This window comes from Puntigrus tetrazona, chromosome 16, assembly GCF_018831695.1.
Source record: "Puntigrus tetrazona isolate hp1 chromosome 16, ASM1883169v1, whole genome shotgun sequence".
In the NCBI taxonomy this organism is placed as follows: Eukaryota; Metazoa; Chordata; class Actinopteri; order Cypriniformes; family Cyprinidae; genus Puntigrus; species Puntigrus tetrazona.
Genome location: NC_056714.1, coordinates 19,262,040 through 19,283,490, shown reverse-complemented (window position 1 = coordinate 19,283,490; position 21,451 = coordinate 19,262,040). Strand labels below are relative to the sequence as shown.

General features: G+C 35.2%; 2 protein-coding genes across 3 annotated transcripts; both read right to left on the bottom strand.

The window, feature by feature from the left end:
- Nucleotides 1-50: 50 nt before the first annotated feature.
- fxyd11 (FXYD domain containing ion transport regulator 11) lies at nt 51-3,108 on the bottom strand. The gene is made up of 7 exons (XM_043261073.1): nt 2,997-3,108; nt 1,537-1,581; nt 1,154-1,186; nt 988-1,002; nt 814-888; nt 689-713; nt 51-580 (listed from the first exon to the last, which is right to left on the bottom strand). Exons 2-7 carry the CDS (start codon nt 1,568-1,570, stop codon nt 553-555), a joined length of 210 nt encoding a protein of 69 aa, XP_043117008.1. The 5' UTR covers nt 1,571-1,581; nt 2,997-3,108; the 3' UTR covers nt 51-552.
- A 7,111-nt stretch (nt 3,109-10,219) lies between these two features.
- hpn (hepsin) lies at nt 10,220-20,877 on the bottom strand. Of its 2 annotated transcripts, none has more exons than XM_043262056.1 (13): nt 20,661-20,877; nt 19,845-19,953; nt 15,636-15,737; nt 15,506-15,547; nt 15,149-15,278; nt 14,932-15,048; nt 14,468-14,508; nt 14,217-14,382; nt 12,899-13,095; nt 12,127-12,222; nt 10,969-11,111; nt 10,692-10,856; nt 10,220-10,611 (listed from the first exon to the last, which is right to left on the bottom strand). In XM_043262056.1, the coding sequence occupies exons 2-13, from the start codon at nt 19,861-19,863 to the stop codon at nt 10,558-10,560; spliced, it is 1,272 nt and encodes a 423-aa protein (XP_043117991.1). In that variant the 5' UTR covers nt 19,864-19,953; nt 20,661-20,877; the 3' UTR covers nt 10,220-10,557. The 2 variants fall into 2 exon arrangements, with proteins under 2 accessions (XP_043117991.1, XP_043117992.1); XM_043262057.1 differs by having other exon boundaries at nt 20,667-20,877.
- Nucleotides 20,878-21,451: the final 574 nt, after the last annotated feature.

Here is a 21,451-nt window from a genome sequence, read left to right as displayed (position 1 = left end):
TTAATTTTTTTTGCCTGGACATTATCATTGAGAAACAGGTCAAATAAATATATGAATAACCACATTTATTTATTTTATTTATTTCCATCTATGTTTAATGCATGCTGTGTATAATGCATTTCAGTATTTCATTGTACTTAGATTTTTACAAAAAAAATAAATAAAATAAAATAAATACATTTAACTTCCATCAAGGCCAGCCAATGTTTGAATATCTCTCATCCAAAAAATTCATTTAGACATAAAATGACAACCAAATCAGTTTTGCAGGCCCATGACTGAGAATTTTTATTAAAACGCCACTTTGAGAGATTATCAACATTTATAGAGTAATTCTATAAATTCAAAATAACAGCAGCTCAGTTTTTTGGGAAGGGACTGTAATTAATGCATAAATTAAATGGTTGAAAAATATTGAAAGAATCAACAATAAAATAAAGTACAGGTGAGAAGTGAAGCAAGTTCGCCATTAGCGCTTTCTAGAAAAAAACCCAACAGTCTTCCGCTCGATCAAATCCAATGGAAATTTTCAGCAGATGAAGTCTGAAATCCTTAGATTTTGCTTGCGTCTTCATCATTCCTGCGTCAAAGAGATGCGGTAATAATAGCATTTTCTTAACCATAAATACTAATATGATTTTGCTGAGATGTAAAAGTATGAATGTGACAGTGAGGTCATGTGACCTACTTTCTCCGTGGTTTGCACTGCCCCCCTGTGAAGAGAACAGTCTGTTACTCTTTTTTGCATATATTGTCAAACATAAGGTTTTGGTTAGGTGTAAAATGCGCGTGTAAGAACTCAGAGCTACTTACAACACAGAACTCCAACCCCTCCGGCTACGAGCAGGGCTGTGAAGATCAAACCCCCGATCCTCAGCGCCTCATAGTCTAAAACCAGAAGCATTATTATAGATTGGATATTTTTTTTTATATACAATGAACGTTATATTATTAGGATCTCATGAGCATCTGCCTCCGAGGACTTACTGTAAACGAAAGGATCTGCAAAGGCAATTAAATAAGAAGAAAAGTTAGATCGTTGTTGAAAACAGACCACATTTCTGCCAGAAAAGTAATATTCTCAGTGCATGAGACTGATAGACTCAAGTAGAATAGCGTTACAGTTGAATAAAAACAAAATCCTCTGGCTTACTTGCTTCAGCTTGACCGAAGAATGCCAAGAAGACTGTAAATGACAATGAAGATTCGTAAAAAAAACATACACAAAGAAGAAAATACTTCATGACATTAATAAGCTAATGAACTAGCAGACATTTTCAGAAAAGGGTTTACACTCAAAATACTGCGCTCATAGTTTTTCAAGATTTAGTATGAAAATGTGTATTTTGAAACGTTTTTAGAAAGAAAATACGAGCATTTTTAACCATAATTTTACTAAAAAGCTGTTTTTGTCTTCCATCAAGTCAGCAAGTATACTGTAAATATGGACAGTCTTCTCTGAATGCTTGACCTTCATGCCCAAGGGCACAGATCTGGCTGTAATCTTTACTGTGTACATAAATAGTCACGACTTACCTGTAAGAAGAACTAGTTCTGTGAGCTGGCTCATTTTTACCTCTCCTGATCAAGGACACACACACACACACACACATACGCACTAAATGAGACATTTTGTTTTTATATTACAAAAATAGTTGCTGTAATATATTAATTTCTAAGTTGCTGTAATATATTAATTTCAATTAATTATGTAATTATTTACCCTCATTTTATTTTAAACCCAATATAATAAGGTCTGGTTTTTCAAAATGACAAAAAGCACCTTAAATTAGTCATATAAGTGATTTATAATATTTATAATAAGTGTTTTAAAGCCATTCTGAAGCTCTCTCTGATGCAATCATCATGTCAGAAATGTCAATGCTTAGTATGTGAATGAATCTTTTGAGTCATATCTTCGAATCTAACGAATCAGTTGATTCAGATCACACAACAGTTCTTGAAATCGACCTGAAGAGTGAGTAAAAATGACTAATATTGAATATGTGTCTTTACAGTAAACGTGTTAAATAGCTTTATACTGAAATGATTCATACGTCAATACATTATATAGGGGCCGGCTTCCAGCACATATTCTGTTCCCATGTACGGGTCAACAGCGAGACGAGGAATGTTTGTTAAGAAACTCCAGCTGTATAAGTGCAGCTGAGAGAAAACAGCATTCGTGTTTTGAAAGTAAACAGAAAGCGTGGGTCAAAGCAGTCAGGACGCAGCACGTCCCAGGACACTGCTGGTGTACCCTTGAACGCCTGGAGGTGTTTTGGAAAGTTTGCCCTCCCACCTCCCCTGGTTATAGAATCGTCTCGAAATGCTTCGGATTTGTAGCTCAGCTCTTTCTTTTTCATTGACCACACGCGGGCCCTGAAGTCTGGACGCAATTTCCGTTCGCTTGAGAAAATTCTGACCCTCGAGCTGTTCCAAGCCCGTACGAGTTTCTCTCTTCTGCTGAGCGCAAAAAATATAAATAAATATACAAAGCTGATGACCAAACATGTGCCGGTGGCCATTGACTTCCATGGTCCATGGTATTTTTTCTACGTCGGTGGCTACCAGCAACTGTTTGCTTATCAGCAGTCTTTAAAATATCTTCTTTTGTGTTTAACAGAAGAAAGAAACACTTGAGGTTGAGTAAATTAGAATTTTTGCATGAACTATCCTTTTAAACATGGCTTTCTCTGAACTATTACGGGACTTTTATGTAGAACAGTTCGCATATCTTCTAAATGGCAGGTGCGGAGGTCACCTTCATCTATCGACCTGATTCTAAGAAGGAATCTTTATCTAATCGCTGTTCATTTATGCTCAAATAACTCAGGTTATGTATTAATTCGCAAACGGCAATGAATCAAACATTAATGAAGATTTTTACACTGGCATGCAAGATGAGTAAACGCTATTAAAGGAAGTAGTTCTTCATAGCATCATTCCCGTGTCACTTCGGCACAGTCCGATATATCAGAAGACCCTGATCTTACCTTAGCAGAGGAACTGATGGCTCTCTGAGCAGTAGATGTTGGATGAGGCTCCTCAGGTGGGCTGATCTCACAACCTTTCTGTCTTTTCTATAACCTTTAAAGAAAACTCCTCCTCGCTGTATACACATAAACACAGCGCAGCATATCAGATCGATGCATTTTGGGTGTGTGCATTATCGCGTCATCGTGTCCACTGTTTAGCCCAAAACATGACCTGCGTGTTGATGAATTACACACGGCTTAAAAGTTGTTTAAGATGAAGGCTGACGCGAGTACAGCGACAAATCAGTGTCCTTTAAACGTTCTTTACTATAGGAATCATAGCTGACGTCCTTTACCCAACAGTCACCAGTAATGTGTCACTGTGGGCAGAAGTAAGCATCACGCTGAAGGGCACTTTGAAGGGTGCAAGGTGTTAGTGTCTCTCTGTTTGGTTCGGTTCATGGAAAGATATACACCATTGGCACTTTTTGAATTACAATGTTACCTTACCTAAAGACATTTTATTAGAGTATTGTAATAGAAATTATATGATATCCTATCTAAATAAAATATTTTTACTATACACACACACACACACATATATATATATATATATATATATATATATATATATATATATATATATATATATATATATATATATGTGTGTGTGTGTGTGTGTGTGTGTGTATGTATGTGTGTGTTTATACAGTATGCATTATGTACTATAAAAATATGTATTAAACACTAAAAAGAATGAACACTTCTAAAAGTAATGTTTTAGTAATATTACAGTAATGTTTATATATATATATATATATATATATATATGTATATATATATATATATATATATATATATATATATATATATATATATATATATATATATATATATATATACTTACGTGTTTTTTTATTATTTTGTTCATATAATTGTCGTGAAAAAATTTTTATACCTCGGTGTATATTATATAGTTGTTGAAGTCTCTAGAAAAGCTTCAAGTCAAGAAACCAAGTAACCAAAGTGGTGGTTATAAACAAAGATTCACAGTGCAATTTACTGACATGGACATAGAGAACAAAAAATCTGCCCTACTGCACCGTTACAGAAGAAATCATGTTCCCTAACCGCAGTATTTATGCCTACACACACAGTCAGGGAGGAGCTGCTCTCTGGGGCATCTCCAGCAAACACATGGAATCAGGAGCAGTCGACTGAATAATTACATGCAGAAACATTCATTATTTTGCTGTGATGATGTCCAAAACACCATAAAAAATGAAAACGAACATAAAATGACTTAAAGATCTAAATCTGCTGACATTCAATTTTAAGTTTAGGTTTACTTTTCTGAATCTTAATACATTTTTTCTTTTTTTTAAAGGAAATTTTAATTCTCCATTAAAAACTATTGTATATCAGGGGCCTTAGAAACGTCTTTAGTGAATGCAATAATTTTTCCCGTTTGATTTTTTTCATTGATGAACACACCGTAAAAATATTCACCTGCCACTTGTTGGTTTTTATTCATTTTACTTTATTATTCTAAAATGTATTTATACCAAGGTCAAACTGACAAGAATTTACAAGAATCTGAAACAAAAATAAGTTTTTTCGAGAGAACAGAAATCATTACAACAAAGTCAAAATGAAACCAAAGGCAACATAAAAGTATGTTTTAGACTTAACTGTAATCAGATTCGAAATGCTCTCATCTACGTTTCAGATGTTTACAATAATGTTTACATGTTTAATTGATACGAGCACATGCTGAAAATATCATCCAACCTTAAACTTAAATGTGACTGTGAGCTAAAGCAGATGGTTGTAATGTGACGTCTCCACTGTTTACAAATGCCAGAGTACATATGCAAATGCTCGGAGCTTAAACGCACAGTTTCCGAGCCTTTAAAACTTTCAAACTGAATGCTCACGGACTGATATCTGCAACGAAAAGCAGTAGAATAGAAATACGGCCGTTCCAGGGTGCAGAGAACCACCTGTGTCAATATTGACCCATCTACTATTGATCTACTCGACGCAACCCAAAAGCCTCATATGTGTGCTGTGAATTTTGTCATTCAGCCTCTTAAAGCAGTATTAAATGAAATGAAATTGGTCAAAGTTACACTGAAAATAAAATAAAAAAAAAACGACTAAAATACGTGCGTATTGTAAACAGCATGACATTGACACAGAGTACTTGATTATTCATAAAACTGCATTAATAAATAAATAAATAAATAAAAAACATCGAAAGGTGGAGCTGCTTGAAGCGGATTAGCCAACTAAATATACTCCTGTGTGAAAATTATTTTCATTTTAGCGTACATTAGGGTTAGAGATTGAAGTATGGTTATGGTAGTTGCTTAAAAAGTTCCTCTATGACAAAAAAAGATTCCAGAAGTTCGAAAAAGGATTATGAATCGTGAATATGAGAAACTAAAACATCAATGCTTGTGAACAGAGAAGTAAAGACGCCCTCTACTGGACTGAAACCTGAGAAGCACAGGCCTTCTGTCAAATCTGTAGAAACTATTTGTATGCCGTATGTCGCATATATTATATTATGTTGTTTGTGCCATGTTATCAAATCCACATTTGTTCTTAAGAGCATTAGAGGGGTTTCAGTGTTGCTAAGACCGTGGCGATTGCACGTCATCTTGGATTCCACCGACTGACCCTAAAAACGCAGAACAAGACAGAATTATCTGTCTGAGCGAAACATTTATAATCTAATGTACTGAGCGCACGAGTAGTGAGAAACTTACTGAAGCAGTGCTGTACTTTCTCTGATCTTTTCAACAGGATATAAGCCACAACGATGGTAATGAGGCCGGCTAAAAATCCTCCGATCACGTATCCAATGAGCTTGGCGTAGTAAGAGTCATTCTCTAAAAAGAAACACAGAGAGGGACACTTGAAGACAAGTGTCTGTTCACACTGACACACATTTATAACTGCTAGTAACATACCGTACACATAAAGGTGTCCGAATTTGTCATCTGCAGTATTGACTCTGCACAAAAAAATAGTGCCATTGTCATCTTCTGATGTTCCTGCGACCTCCCAAGCAGCTACGTCTCCACCAGATTTTGTATAACAGTAGGCTTTCATTGACTGAAGAAAAGAGTTAAGAGTTAATGAAAACGATTAATGGTTTAATGTCATTTAAGGGTACATAAAAATAACTTATACACTTTACACTTTATATCTTATACTTTATATTTATATTCTATTTTATTTTATTTTTTTATATTCTACTTTGCACACTTCTTTTTTTTTATACATATTTCTTATATTTTATATTTATATATACATTTAAATTTTGTTTCTATTTTGATGCTGGACGGTTGTAAAGAACATTTCACTGCATGTCGTACCATGTATGTATGTGTATGTGACAAATGAAATTTGAATTTGAATTTGAATTTAACTACATTTCTTAAAATATTGTTGAAATATTATAGTAATGCATACACATGTGTTGTGTAAAATGAAAAAAACTCAAACGTATTATTACATTTTAATTATGAAAAATATCAGCTAATAAAATGAATTATTTACAATCAATAAATAAAATTAATACAAATAAAATATTAGATTTTTATATTTCACAATCCATAAAAAAATGACTGTAAATAATTCTTTACACAATTTGTGGTGTTAAGCATTTTTTTGTCAAGATCGTCCATTTAAACTTGTTATGTACGATTTTTTTTTCTTTGACTTATGAGAGGTTTTTTTTTATATGCTTATCAATAACTACAAATTATATATATATATATATATATATATATATATATATATATATATATATATATATTTTGGATTTTGCTGAGGTTAATTTGGAGTAGTTTGATGATTTAAAATAAGGTAGAAGGTAAAATAAACTGATAAATAAATATAGAGTTTTGAGCCCTATTTTGTATCATTTTGATGGAAGGTCATTTAAAAAGTATCCTTGGATGAACCATATATGAATGTGAAGAGATGTAATCAATCTACACTCTTAAATATGAAGGCTCTTTTTGGCATTGATGGTTCCACAAAGGACTTTCAACATCCAAGGACCCTTTCCATTCCAAATGTTCTTTATAATAGAAAAAAAACTTCTATAATTTATTCAAATGTTTTTTGAACCAAAGTGGTTCTGTTAAGAATCGATCACTGAAACGTTCTTTGGAGCAAAAAAAAACATTTCAGTGTTGCAAGTTTTTTTTTTATCCGGTGTTAATCGCTCCATCTGTATTGTGTCCTAGTTTTGATTATTCTGCAATGGTGTGTCCAAACTCGACTGCTAGCGTACAATATGTGCGCCACGGTAATTTAAACAGAAGTCACCTGAGCGGGCAAGTACTTGGTTTTGTCTCCTGGACAAGACACGGAATCATTGACCTTTGAACCCATAATGTAAAAATGGATTTTTTCCCCATTCAATCCAGCGACGCCACATTCAAAGGTGACAGTTTTTCCGGTCTCCGAGGTCAAATTCTGAGGAACTATAAAGTGATTTAGGCCTAAAGCAGAGCAGAGAAGCAAAAGCGTAAGGAGGAGGCCATCGCTCATTTGACTAAGAAATGATGAACTTGACTATTCTAATGACTACACCTGTAAACAAACTAGTCAATAAAGGCTAAAAGTAAACAAAAAAGATCAAATGTTCAAATTTCGAACCACTGAGCAATACAAAACATTGAAAAATTTTTTTACCAACAGCTGTTTGTATTGTTCTCTTAAATCCAAAAGCGTACTGAACTTAAGTTTAAAAGTCGAGGAACATGAGCTATCCGTATCTATCGTAAAACAGTCAACAGTGACGATTAAAATGAAATCTAAAAACAGACCTTTCGTAAGAGAAGCAAAGTGTAGCACTAAAATCAGAAGCCACATCAGATGAGCGGCGGTTTGGTTCTTCATCTTTCTCACAGGGCCAAGAAAAGCCCTCTCTGCCGGTCCAGTCCCTCGGGCGATGGCTCAGTAGCGGAGCGGATGAGAGTTGTGCTCTTTCTCAGTAGACACTGCGCTGAAAAACACCCTGACGGACGGAGGACGCTCATTTGCAAAGACCTCTTCCAAGAAAGTTTCAGGCAGGGCTGGGACATACCCTGTTCCAACCTTTACAGCCACGCGTGTCGCTCTCTTTACACTTCCTTGTGTGCTTAGCGCTGATTTCTTTATGCTTTCCCTTCCTCCAAGCATTACTGAACTGCCATTTGAGTATAAGGCATTTTACTGCCAAAACTAAAATTTACATCAGCCAGAAAGACACATTTTTTCCACCCAGCAATAGTCCATGGATCCCAGGTAGGTTTTTTTTTTTTTTTTTGTGAATGAAGGAGTTATGTTGCCCGTTCAGTCGTGTTGCATTCATTTGTACAAATCTTTAATAAAAATGCTAAAAAAAGTCTAACATTAGCTCTGTATTGCGATACCTGAAATGCACATTACATTATTCTTATTGTTGTTGTTATTAATATTACCTCTTCTACTACAGTATTAATAATAATAATAGTAAAGCAATTAAGTGTGTGTGTACATTTTCTAAAGCACAAACAAAAATTTTAAATAAAAAAATAAATAAAAGTATTTTATTTAAAATATATGTCTTTGTTTATTTATGTGCTGAGATTTTGCCAATTTTTAAAACGTTTAGAACATTTAAAAAAAAAAAAACAATTAAGTACTTTATTAATAAGCACTTTTTACACACACACACATTACGCAAATATTTATTTTATTTAATATAAGTGTATATTTAAATGTTTACATGCTTGGGTTGTCGTGTAAAGTTTCTAAAACACAAACAAAAATAACCACAAATGATTACTTATTTATATAAAAAATTAAGTCTTTATTTCAGCATTTAAAAGTCATATAATGGGTGCAGCATTTGCATTTGGTTCGAAAGAATTTAAAGGAAAAAGTAGTGAGATTACTTTATATCAAAAGTCAGAATTTCTGTACTGTACATATATTCATAGCAGTTTCATGAATGAAAACAAAACAAAAAAAAAGCATATTTATAGAATAAAAGCTAAATGCTGTTTGAGTTTTATTGTTGTCATATTCAACAGGCCTAAAGAGCTACCAAATTACTACATAATGTTACTCAGAAGGTTATGGTAAAAAAAAAAAAAATCTGGATAACAATATAGCAGCTTAACATACAATTAGACATAAAATGAATTAAACAGTGCATTGCATAGGAATGGAGCTATTCATATGTACAACAATATAAGCAAAAATACTGACTGCCACTGCGATAAGTTTATTCATACTGCTTTTTAAACCAGTCTTTGGTTTGTATCTTTACATTTAGTGCTTGTCACATCAATGCTTAACCCATCTTTTAAGAATAAAGAAGAGAAAATAAAAATATATTACATGTAAAATACATGAAAGTGAGGTTTTCATGAAACATTTTCAAATACACCATTCTGGCCATTTCAATGTCTAAAACCTATTTAAGTACATGTTTAATCATGGCACATTTCAGTATTATTCAGCGAATCAACGATCCTTCTTTATGTTCATGTACTACAGATTTGACTTATGTATCATACTGTACCTGTGCCACTAGTAAACAAAATTGAGATATAACTGTAGTTCGATATAAAGTTGAGAGTCAGATTTAGGATTGTGTTAAAAATAAGTTGTATTTTTTGCTGTCTGGAGTCAATATTATTTATTTTTGTATAGCATTATGTTATTTAAATTGACAAAAATACTTTTTATTTATTTATTTATTTTTACAGGTAAATGAATACCAATATTTTTGCTATCTGAGCTAAACTTTTTCCTAAAATGGATTTCATTTGTTTCGTTACCATACATACTGTACAAACTTTTATAAAGTAGGATAAAAATACCCCATACTCTAAATTCTTTTTGTGTGTTGGGAAAAATACAGTATATATATATATATATATATATATATATATATATATATATATATATATATATATATATATATATACATACGTGTGTGTGTGTGTGTGTGTTTGTGTATATGTATGTGTGTATGAAGACTTTATTTGCAAAAACAGATCATTTTCAGTTATTTTTCAATTCTTAAAAATCATGAACACAGATAACACAACAAAACATAATAATGATGATAACATAATAAAAACATGATTTTTGGAAAATGTAAAAAAAGAGTTATCTGTTTTTGCAAACAAACTCAAAATCCATATATATATATATATATATATATATATATATATATATATATATATATATATATATATATATGGAGTTTTTGGCTTCTGTCATTATTGATAATTTGATTTGATTATCTTATTATCTTATTATTTTGGTAGATTTTCAAAGAAAAATGGCATATTCTATGTTAATAACACATGCTAAGTTCATAGACATATTTACCCAAAGTACAGCATCAGAAATGGTTCTTGGCCTCTGTGAGTGAGATAATGTCCTTGGGACACGTCGATCATCACAGAACATCTGAGAACGCCAGACGTCTGATCTCACACTGACCCGAGCAACACATCTGCCCTCAACAGGCAACACTTCAGTCTCATATGAAACATTTTCGAAACGCTCCGAACGGCTATGGTGTGACCGCCCGTGCCATTTTGTGCACTCCTGGGGAGTTTTCATACATCTATGGAGCAAAACATGAGAGGGGGTTTGCATTCGTGTTATACAGACGTGCTGTCGAAAGTGTGATCCTGCATCTCTCACCCTCATGGCTGTGGATATCCAGGGCAGAAAGCGTGACACACGCGTGTAGACGCCGGGTTTTTTGGCCATGGCACAGCCCGTGCCCCAGCTCACCACCCCCAGCAAACGATAGCGGCTGGTCTTAGACAGGACGTCCGCTGCTACGAAAGGACCACCGCTATCCCCCTGACAACATATAATATAACATATAATTCCGCACAGCCACATCATGCGCATTAGTTCTGAATGTCTCCCTCTAGTGGACATATGCTGCCCTGTCCACCGGAGAGGCAGGTACCTGGCAGGAGTCAGTTCCTCCTTTCTCATAACCGGCACAGAACATGGTGGTTGTGACCTGGTTGTCATAATAATCCGGACCATTGCACACTGCATCGCTGATGATGGGCACGTGGGCTTCCTGGAGGACGTTGGCTTGAGTGCCTGCAAGCAAAACAAGAAACGTGAAGGAGGGTGTTTGTGTGAAAGTCTCTAAAAAACTAGAAATATTCGTGTCTACTGCTGACTTCATGTCATGCTGGAATTATTGTACTACAACTAATGCTGTCAATCTATTCATTGCGGTTAATCGCATCCGAAATAAAAGTTTTTATCTATATTGTATATACATGCTTACTGTGACTATTTAGCATTTTAGGCTAAAATAGGCTAAAATACTCATAATAAGGTCATTTTTCATTGCCCTAGATGTGGAATTTTACCGTTTTCAACTCTATTCAGCCGAATTTTTAGCTGTAGCTTAGATTAGATCATTGAATCTAGATTGGACAGTTAGCATCTTGCTAAAAATAAAACCAAAGAGTTTTGATATTTTTCTCATTTAAAGCTTGACTCTTCTGTAGTTACTGTTGGGCACTGAGACTGACGTAAAATTTGTGATTTTATGTATTATAATTTTTAATATAATTGTATATTAAATGCAATTAACTTAAGAGCGTTAAAACTACTTAGACATCATTATAAAGTGAAAGTCAAGGTGTGCTAAGAAACTGTGCTCTCTTTAAATCTTTAAAAAAACACTTGTACTAGTGTTCTTTTGTTTAGTTTCTATATATTTTATATATTATAGTATAATATATTATCTAAAAAAAATGTAATATACGTAAAGATTTGTACATTAAGATAAGCATAATCAATATGGTTAAGCATGCTTCTTTTTCACACGTGATAACACTGGAATGATTTGATAAGCCAGTTAGGCTTTTATGACAAGTTGGTGTACTAGCGAGGGAAGTTTAATCGACAGCTGGTCGCACATGCGGTACATTCCAGCACAAAAACACACACTCTGGTCACTGACACAAAGGTCAAAGCCAGGCAGACACAGACAGACAGACAGAGAGTCTCCAGCTCCAGGTAAAGACATGATAAACACCGAAATACAGCACTTCAGTGAACTGATTCATTAATTAAAGACACAGACTGAGACGTCACTAACCGTAATACTCCACGTTACCCCAGCCGGTTACTGTACCCATCTGCCCATCCGCCAAACGCTGGCCGTAGGTAGGAAGACACACCGGCTGGATATAATCTAAAACACCAAAACAAAAGTCGGAAACATATCCAGCCAGACGCAATACTCTGAAGGGACACTAGAGGGAACAGGGAGTGATTTTTTAGCTTATCGCAATCAATTTCCTCGGCTTTACAATGACAAACAAACACATTTCAGATTCAAATCCATCATTTTTCCACGACATTCCAGTTCATGTTTACAGAAACTGCGTATATGAGGAATAGCTTTGTCCTTCTGGAAAATTCTGCAGGTATCGTCTTTTGTTTCGATTCAAGGCCCCTTGGAAATAGAGGAGCTTTGTTCTCAGGACGAGCAACCTGAGACCGGAGCAAGGTTTTACTATAATGCTCAGTCAGACAGGCCTGTACCTGATGAAAAACACCTCAAAACAGACCCTGCTTGAACTGCTGCCTTGTTACACAAAACCATTTCCTTTATGAATGCATTGTTTTATGAACATGCTTTTTGTATTAAAACGCATTCAAATACTGCTCAAATACTATAATTTAGCATACTTTTATTCAGAGACCTAAAAGCAAACATTTCCAGTAATTTTTTGGTCTAAACTAAAAGCAAATATGCATAATTACAGCCAATCAGAACATACGTGATGTTTACTATCATCTATATAGAGCAGGGTTTCCGCCGGTGGGCGGCTAAGTATTTCCTGTAGCTCTGAGTAAAAACTCACCGGTGAACTGCAGAGGTTTTGTCAGAGCCAGGACCGCTATGTCACGACTGTTGTCATCAATGTTGGCGTCGACAAAGGGCAGGTAGCTGCTGTGGTAGACAACCGTCTTCACTTCAGCGATCACGATGTTCTTACGGATGGGAGTGTTGTAGATCGATCCCATCAGAACCCGCCAGCGAGACACATGGCGATACCTCCTGATGATACGGGCAGAAAACCAAAACCATTAAAATGATTTCTGAAGGATCATGCACCACTGAAGACTAAAGACATTTTAAAATCTATTAAAATAGAAAACCGTTATGTAAATGCTAACGATATTTCACCGTATTACTGTTTTTGCTGTATTTGTAATCAAGCAAATGAAGCCTTGATGAGCATCAGAGAACATAGCAAATCTTATTCACCCAAACTTTTCGTAGATAGTTTTTTGTAAAATGCGTGTAATTCTTGCAAAAGGATGACATTTTTCTAAACGTCACTAGAGGCCGCACAAGAAAATAAATGTTGTGATGTTTTTAAATACTGTAGTGCCATTTCACATCTAATAATTGAAATTGAGGAATCAAGTTTTGTCAGACCTAAAGGTTCATACTAGTCTGTAGACAATTTTTGGTTTTGACTTGGGAAAGCCTGTTAAAAAACAAACATATGCAGGTTAGGTAGGTTTTTGAGCTGGTCGTTCCTGCTCAGGGCCAGCTTAGAACCAGCTTAAACCAGCTCGAACCAACACGCTCAAAAATCTATAATTAGCATATGCATGTTTTTTTTCAACAGGGCCTAGCCAGAAAGTTTGAAATAGTTTTAAAAATGCATTTGTAAGAATAAAGTCATTTAAAAACCTTTCGATTTCAAGGTTTTAAAGCCATGCAATCTGCAAGATGGACAGACATTGCTATCGTATAAGTGCATGTTTCTTACATGTTGTAGCATATTTGCTAACATAAGTTATGTTGCTAGCAGGTTTTTAGCATGTATTAATGTGTGACTAACATACTGTTATGCATGTATGTTTTATGCATGATTTCTAGAATGATAGCAAGTTTTAGCACATTGTTTCACACATGGTATAACACACCGCTAACATGTTTTTGCCATATTTTCTAGCTTATTTTAGGATGCTGATAGTATGTTTTAGCACATTGTTGACATGATTTAGTTGCGTCTCAAATGAAGTAGGCTGATGTGCTCCATAACCTAGTCTATGAAGTATAAAGTTATTCTGTCACCCGATATCAGAGTCTGACTGTCTCTTCCCCTCCAAGCTGATAGCATGTTTCTAGAATGTTTTAAAGATGGTAAAAAGCACGTCACTCACTCAGGAAAGCAGTGTGCGGCACTGATGATCCAGGAATCTGAAATGATGGATCCACCACACTGATGAACTCCATCATACTGTAAGCTGACCTGCCACGGCCACGAACCCTGCCGAGCATCCACTCCCCCCACGATCCGCTCCTCGGGCAGCATACGGCGGCCACAGTCTACGAAGATGGAAAAACAACAGTTCGTGCATTTGCAGTGCACATATTCAATGTACTGCAAACATGCTTGATTTGTTGCACTTACCCTGACAAATCACCTCAAGTATCTGACCTTTGTCACATTTACTGAAACAGAAACGACACATTAGAATGCTTTAGAGAGGTTAAAAAAAATTAGTTTTTCACTTTTAGGTAATGTTCTTTTTTGAGTCAGTGTGCCAGATTAAAAAGCAATCTGATTCGTTGTTAAAGATGAATCTTGTGAGTTCTGCAGCACAAGCGAAACCAATTCAAGTCTTTCGTGCTCGTCAAGGCCGCATTTATTTGATCAAAAATACGGTAAGAACATTAATATTCTCAAATATATATCTGTTTTGATATATTTTAAAATGCCATTTATTTTTGTGATGCAAAGCTGATTTTTCAGCATCATTACTTCAGTCTTCAGCATCCTATGACACTCATACGATCAAATGAATATGAATCAGCTAATATGCTAATGGCCTTGACGACCATTCAAAATAGTCAATGGTGCATATATTTACTTACCAAGGATATAGGGCTGTTTTTATCTTCTTGCCATAAGTTAACTCACTCTCTTTTACGCAGAAAAATTCTCGGTCCCCACCATTATCGGGGGCACACGTCACTGAGAAATTCACTGCTCTGAATAAAGAGTAAAAAGCAAATGTCTGAGATGATAATGAATTCCAGTCATATTTAAAACCAGCTTGACCAAATTTCTCACGTGTTGCGGGTTTGTTACCTGACAAAGCCCATCTCTTCACAGCTGATGTTGGCGATGAGCTGATTGGCGTTGGATGAGCAGACGTGTTTCCACCTCCGCTGGGTGGAGTCAAACACCCGCAGTCTCTGGTCTGCTGCGCTCACCTGCACTGCAAGACATGATCAACACAATGAGAATGTTTATACAGTTATAGATGACCCAATGCGCTTTTATGTTGCATGGGAATACAGCATACAAGCAGAATGCACTTTGCCGAATACAGCATGATACGATGCAATGTGCTCAACTTCCATGTCCATTGTGTTGGAAAACGTAAAATGCAAACGGTTGATCTATCTATGCGTGTATGCATAAATATAAATGAACAATGCTTACCATCAAATAATCCAGTATCTTCTGTTGTTCTGAGATATGTGACTGAAAAACAAACAAACACAAAATCAAGTGTAAAGTGTCTCTGAGGCGGCTGCAGTTTTCCATTAAATCAGCGGGCAGAAAGTCTCACCAAGGGCCCAGATGGCGGCTCCGAGCCCGCCCAGTATGACCAAGATCAGAGCTACCGCAGCGGCCACCCGACACCGGCTGGAGATGCTCATCCCTGGACTTCCTGTAGGACAGAAACAGGTCAGCACAGGACGAAGCGCATATTCAAAGAAGTAATGTAAGATTTTGTGAACCTTAAAACACACGCCTGTGAGCAAACATAAATCATGAAAGAGCTGATGAAAAGAACAGAACCATGAACGAGATCAATAGTCCAAAGTCATCAATTCCTCACTGCTAAAGTAAACGTGGGACTTCATCTCAGTGCCATGATCGGCTCACTCTCCGTACACACACAAACACACACATAAACCAGTGTCAGCATGTTCTTAGAGATGTAACCATCAGTGGTAAGTGACAGTCATATCCAGACCTGCATGCGCTTAACATTCACCACAGATACTGTTTACAAAAATGTCATTCTACCAGTATTCCTCATTCATAACCATTATTATCCTAGATATATCACATAAACATAAATATGACTTTGATATACAAATGAGGTATCCTGCTTCTCAAATGTTTATCCTGAAGTAAAAAAAGGCCCTAATAATCTCACAAGTGGTTCCTAAGATACTTAGGTTCAGAGAAAATGTACAGTTTACAGAAAGACCTCAAAGATTTCTATTTATTATTAATTATGTATAATAATAATAATAATAATAATTATTATTATTATATATGAACTGAACTTATATACACACCTGGGATCATTAATGCATCTTTATGCTCTTCTTAAGTTTACATTTTACGTTTTTTCTTTAATGGTGTAAAATGCCGCTTCAGTCAAAAATAATATTTTTAAGAAAATAATGTCTCATTAGCTAAAAAGGGCAACCTCTGAGCAATAAATCTTCCTTTGGAGTATTAGAAAATATATGAGCCAGATTCAAACATGCGTCTCCTACAAATTTGCAAACATAATGCATTACCGTACCAATGAACCATAGCTTCAACCAAACTACATTCAATGAGAAGACACAATATAGTCCACTTAAAGTGAGCAGGAATTTTAACTTTCTATGTGTAAGAAACAAGTAAAAAAGAGATGAGATGTGTAGGATTTTGTGATTGGAGGGTTTCAGGTTCTGTTGAAAAGCGCAGGGATTTGTGCATCACAAAATGTGTTTTCCTGACTGTGACGATCTTGTGCAGAAGCTCCGGTGTGATGATTAACAGTCGGCCCATGCGACATCAGACTTCTGCAGAGACTGTGCTGTCTGATAAGCCCAGAGCAAACAAACACACAAAACAGGTTGCTGGAGCTTTGCATCAGGACTGAACGCACAAGCCTTTGGGTCATAGGGACATATTACGCAGAAGTATCTCTTTACAGTATTTAAAGGCGCTTATGATCCTCTTGACCCAAACAAGCATTTGAAAAATCTGTACATTTCTTAATTACTTGGCCTACTCAAAGATTATTCCATCTTCTGTGGAGGACAAAAAAAGATATTTTGAAGAGCATTTCAGCTCCCGTTGACTTTCATAGTATGGTCAAAAAATGGAATCAACAAATTGATTAAAAGCTTTCTTTAAAATATCATCTTTTGTGTTCCACAGAAGAGACTCAGGTCTGAAATGACAAAGGGAGTAAATGACATTATAATTTTCTGGCTGGATTGTCGTTCGGGGTATGATGTGTGATGTGTTTGCTGGGAAATTCGTTGATGCTGGAACTCAATGATTCATGCCCTCATCAGTTCTGAGGGAATCACAGGTCATGGTCGCAGAGATTACAGACTGATATTTAACACATGATGAGAAAAACTGATTTAAATTTTAAACACCAAGACCCCTGGGACCTGGGACCCCGCAAGTCACTAGCGTTATATCTTACATACACTCCAGTATTTCCATTTCAAATAAATTCTTTTTAACTCTTAACTCCTAAAAGAATCATAAAATAAATTGTAATAAAATGTATAAAACTTAACAGTAAGAAAATTATTTTAAATGATGAAAATTCATGTTTAAATTTTATTTTACACTATATATGAACAGAAAACTGTTACTTGAAATCGTAAAAATATTGTTTTGGAAAGAAAGTTTCATCAACTGAACAATTATTATGTCAGTACGACCCCGTCTATAATTATCCGGTAGAAAATCAGTTGTCTGTGTGATTTATGCCGTTAAGCGGCTTTCCAGAGAGCATCTAATAACACAACTATTTTTATTATTTAAATTACAAGTTGGACTGAAACTGAAAATCTGAGAGCTGTTGCACTTCTTTTTTTGAAATGCCTCGATCATTGATGCGAGCCGTTAAACAATGAGCATGAAACATATCAGAGTATCAAGTGAAAGTGAGACCATCCATATCTCACCTTGACTCCCACCTGACTGGTGACGTTTTGTCCAAGCCCAGCTTTGAACAGCTACATTAGAGGTCAGAACAAAACTGAAACAGTGTGATGTTTTCCTGTTTGCTCTCTCTGGTTTCATTCCTAAAGAGTTCCCCACTGCCTCAGATCATTTCTACAGCACCTGCCATGACCCATTTGACCGCAGAACAAGAAGTACTTTTGTCTGAGTGGGGGGTTGTATAAGACAGAGCTTCTTCATGGTACACTGCTCTCTCTCTACCTGGATGATTCAAGATTTGCGGCCAAATGAAATCATCACAACAGCCTCTAAGATGGAATCTAATGAAACGCATTCACTATTAAGGACTCTTTTGATCTAGTTCTTTTAACTCCAGGTCCAGCAGTGTTTCCATCTAACATATATTCCGAAGTGCAATTTATCATATTAAGTGTAGACTCTATCAGTCTATCACTCTATCACTCTATCAACTATATCAGTTGGCTGAAGAACATTGTAGACCCATTGCCACCAATGGAGCTATATGTTCAACATACAATGCTAATGGGAAACCTAGCCCAGATTGACCTTATGACCTCAAACATTTAGTTCAAGCCATTCATTAGCAAAAATCTGATTAAAAAGTGTCTATTCATTGTGTCTTGTAATTTTGAAATGTGCGAACAGTACTTTTTAAACCTGTGAAACGGTTAAACCAATACCGTGTTCAATCGGTCATGTGTCTCAAATCATTTGATTTAGATCATTTTATTTGAATCAGATTATTTGAATTAGATCTGAACCTCAGAGTGGGTTCTTGAATCATTACACATTTGCAGTCTAAGTTCACAATCTGGAATGATGGTTCACAAATCAGCATGGATCAAGAATCATTTGAATCAGATTAGAACTTCGGAGCAAGGAGCGCAAATCATTTTTGTAAGATTTGAACGTCAGAGAGAGTTTGTGAGTCTTTAGAGAACAGATCACAGCTAAGTAAACTAATTAATTAATTAGTATTTTTCTATATTCTCCTCCAATTCAAAGACAACATAATTCAAATAGAAAGAAGTGTTGAATTTTAATTCATTTATAATAATTTATTTACATAATCTTTTTACAACCATTAGTCATTCATATGATTTATTATTTGTTTTTGTTTTTACATTTATCATTATTTTTTATTGTAGTATTATTATTATTAATTAATTGATTAATTCATTCATTTATTATGTTTCTATATTTCTTATTCATTTTTCCTTGCTTATGTATTTTCGTTGTTATTCAGTCTCATGCTTGTGGGGTTTCATGAACCGTTTTGTCTGAATGATAAGGGAAAATGTTCGCCGTCGTTCTGTTACTGGACTAACTCCTAAATATTATCTGGCACGGAGACCCTATCTATCACTCATAAAGATGAAAAACATATCAAATCTGACCATTATTGTTCAGTGTGGTTCATCGCCAAACGATGACATCTTCAAAAAACATTTTTGCCCATCCAAGCTTTTGTGAAATTTAATAATCTGTTTGACCTCTTTATATTTAAGGAGAGAACTGTATACGTCTCCATCGTTTTCAAGTTTGTAGGGACGATATGACATGCGCCTTACGATATCTAGCAACTGCTAAACTGTCAAACAATGAAACGTCTGTTCTTCTGGAGTTATCCCATCGCAAAATCATACCTTCAGGTAAACAGCTGCATGACACATCACGTCATGTCATGTCTTGACACCTTTTGGCCTTTTGTCAAAGTAATACACAGATCCAGATTGACCAAAACAAATCGAGTACATGACCCATCGATGTTAATCTTTAACACGGCCGATGTCAAACACGAGAGAAAGAGCTCAGTACTCACCGATCTTCTTCTCTGGCATCTTTATCCGAAACGGAAAAAACTGAAAAATAAGCTCGGAGTAGATTCCGATGATTCCTCCTGAAAACCTCGATTTGTTGCTTCTTCAAACCTGAAAGCGTCAATAAAATTTCGTATAAAAATGAATCCGACCGCTGTCGTGGACAAAGATGGGTTAAGCAAGTTAAATAAACCAAAGGGCAAACTGAGAAAAAAAATCAGAGGGTTACAGTCTGTGCTGTTATTAAGGATCACTGTAAAAATATTTTCAATATAATAGCAACGCAACCCGATTTTGTTCCCCTAATTTTAATCTGTGCATTCTTTTACAAATATTTTTTAGTTTTTTTTTCTTAATAATTAAATTCAAACTGGTTGAAGCGTAATGCATTTATAACTTCATATTTGGTCTTTAAAAGTTAACAAAAAGTTAACCAAGGTGTCTCCTGTTCTGTAACTGCTTTTCTACATATTCACTTTTTTATCTGTTTCCAAATATTCACATGTATTTTATTATTATTATCATTTTACTTATGTTTTTTAATTCAGTGTAAGTTAAAAAATAAATAAAGTTTTATATATATATATATATATATATTATATATATATATATATATATAAGAACGAAAAATCCAACTCTATCTAATACTTTCCTGATTACCCGTTACATAAGGTGGAAAATATCAGGAAAAAATAAATTATCTCTAAGTAATTATTGGCATGATTGCTGAATGGAAATGCTCATATTGGGCAGGAGATAAAAGATTAGCGCCTTTATTTAATTCCAGTGCCCTTAATAGTAAAAACCAAAGTTCTCACCTTTACCTTTTGGCTCTTGAATAAACTCTCGAACGCGAAACAAAGAGGCGAAGAAGTAAATCAGTGGTTTCCTCGAGATATTCGCGCTGACATTTCACTTTCCCCGGAGTCCTTCGCTCTTTTATTGTGCGTTAAATGAAGCTATTCTCCGGCGCGCGGGACGGCTCTTCTCCTCGCTTCGCTCTCTCTCTCTCTCTCTCTCTCTCTCTCTCTCTGCTCTTTCTGCGCTGCTCGCTGGAGTGGAAACCTCCCTCTTCCGGTCAGCAGCGAGTCTCAGGAGATCTCAGGTGAATCTGTGAGTCGATGCCCTTCAGCTCCGGCTCTTCTGATCAAGCGCTCGAGAGACACGACGATGCCTTCTATTTAAAACACGAAAACTAGTCGTTGGAATCGATCAATAATGATAAGGACTATCATAACGTTCTCAAATCTTATTAACATGTAATAATATTTATTATGTAAGTGATTATTATGCACGTCATTAAAAAGACGTAACAATAGTCCAGCTTTATTATTTTTAATAAAGCTTTAATAATGCCAGCTTTATTATTTTTAAACAACGATGATAACGATTACTTAAAAAGCAGTTGTTACTAAGATAAAATATGAAATTATTTGAATTTAAAGGTAGCTACTTATCAGCTAGAGTAAAATCACACACACACACACAGCTACAAAACATAGTGTTAATTACCTCAGTCTGTGCATTTATATATATATATATATATATATATATATATATATATATATATATATATATATATATGTGTGTGTGTGTGTGTGTGTGTGTG

Excerpts from the sequence above, each read along its gene's own strand:
- hpn (XM_043262056.1), bottom strand. Across the intron at positions 12,223-12,898 it reads AAAACCTCTGCAGTTCACCG|ATTATATCCAGCCGGTGTGT; the intron begins GTGAGTTTTTAC and ends TTGGTGTTTTAG. Across the intron at positions 10,612-10,691 it reads GGATATCCACAGCCATGAGG|ATGTATGAAAACTCCCCAGG; the intron begins GTGAGAGATGCA and ends TTTGCTCCATAG.
- fxyd11 (XM_043261073.1), bottom strand. The coding sequence starts at position 1,570 with ATGAGCCAGCTCACAGAACTAGTTCTTCTTACAG. Across the intron at positions 714-813 it reads AGGGGTTGGAGTTCTGTGTT|GGGGGCAGTGCAAACCACGG; the intron begins GTAAGTAGCTCT and ends TTCTCTTCACAG. Across the intron at positions 581-688 it reads CAGTGCAAACCACGGAGAAA|GAATGATGAAGACGCAAGCA; the intron begins GTAGGTCACATG and ends TCTTTGACGCAG.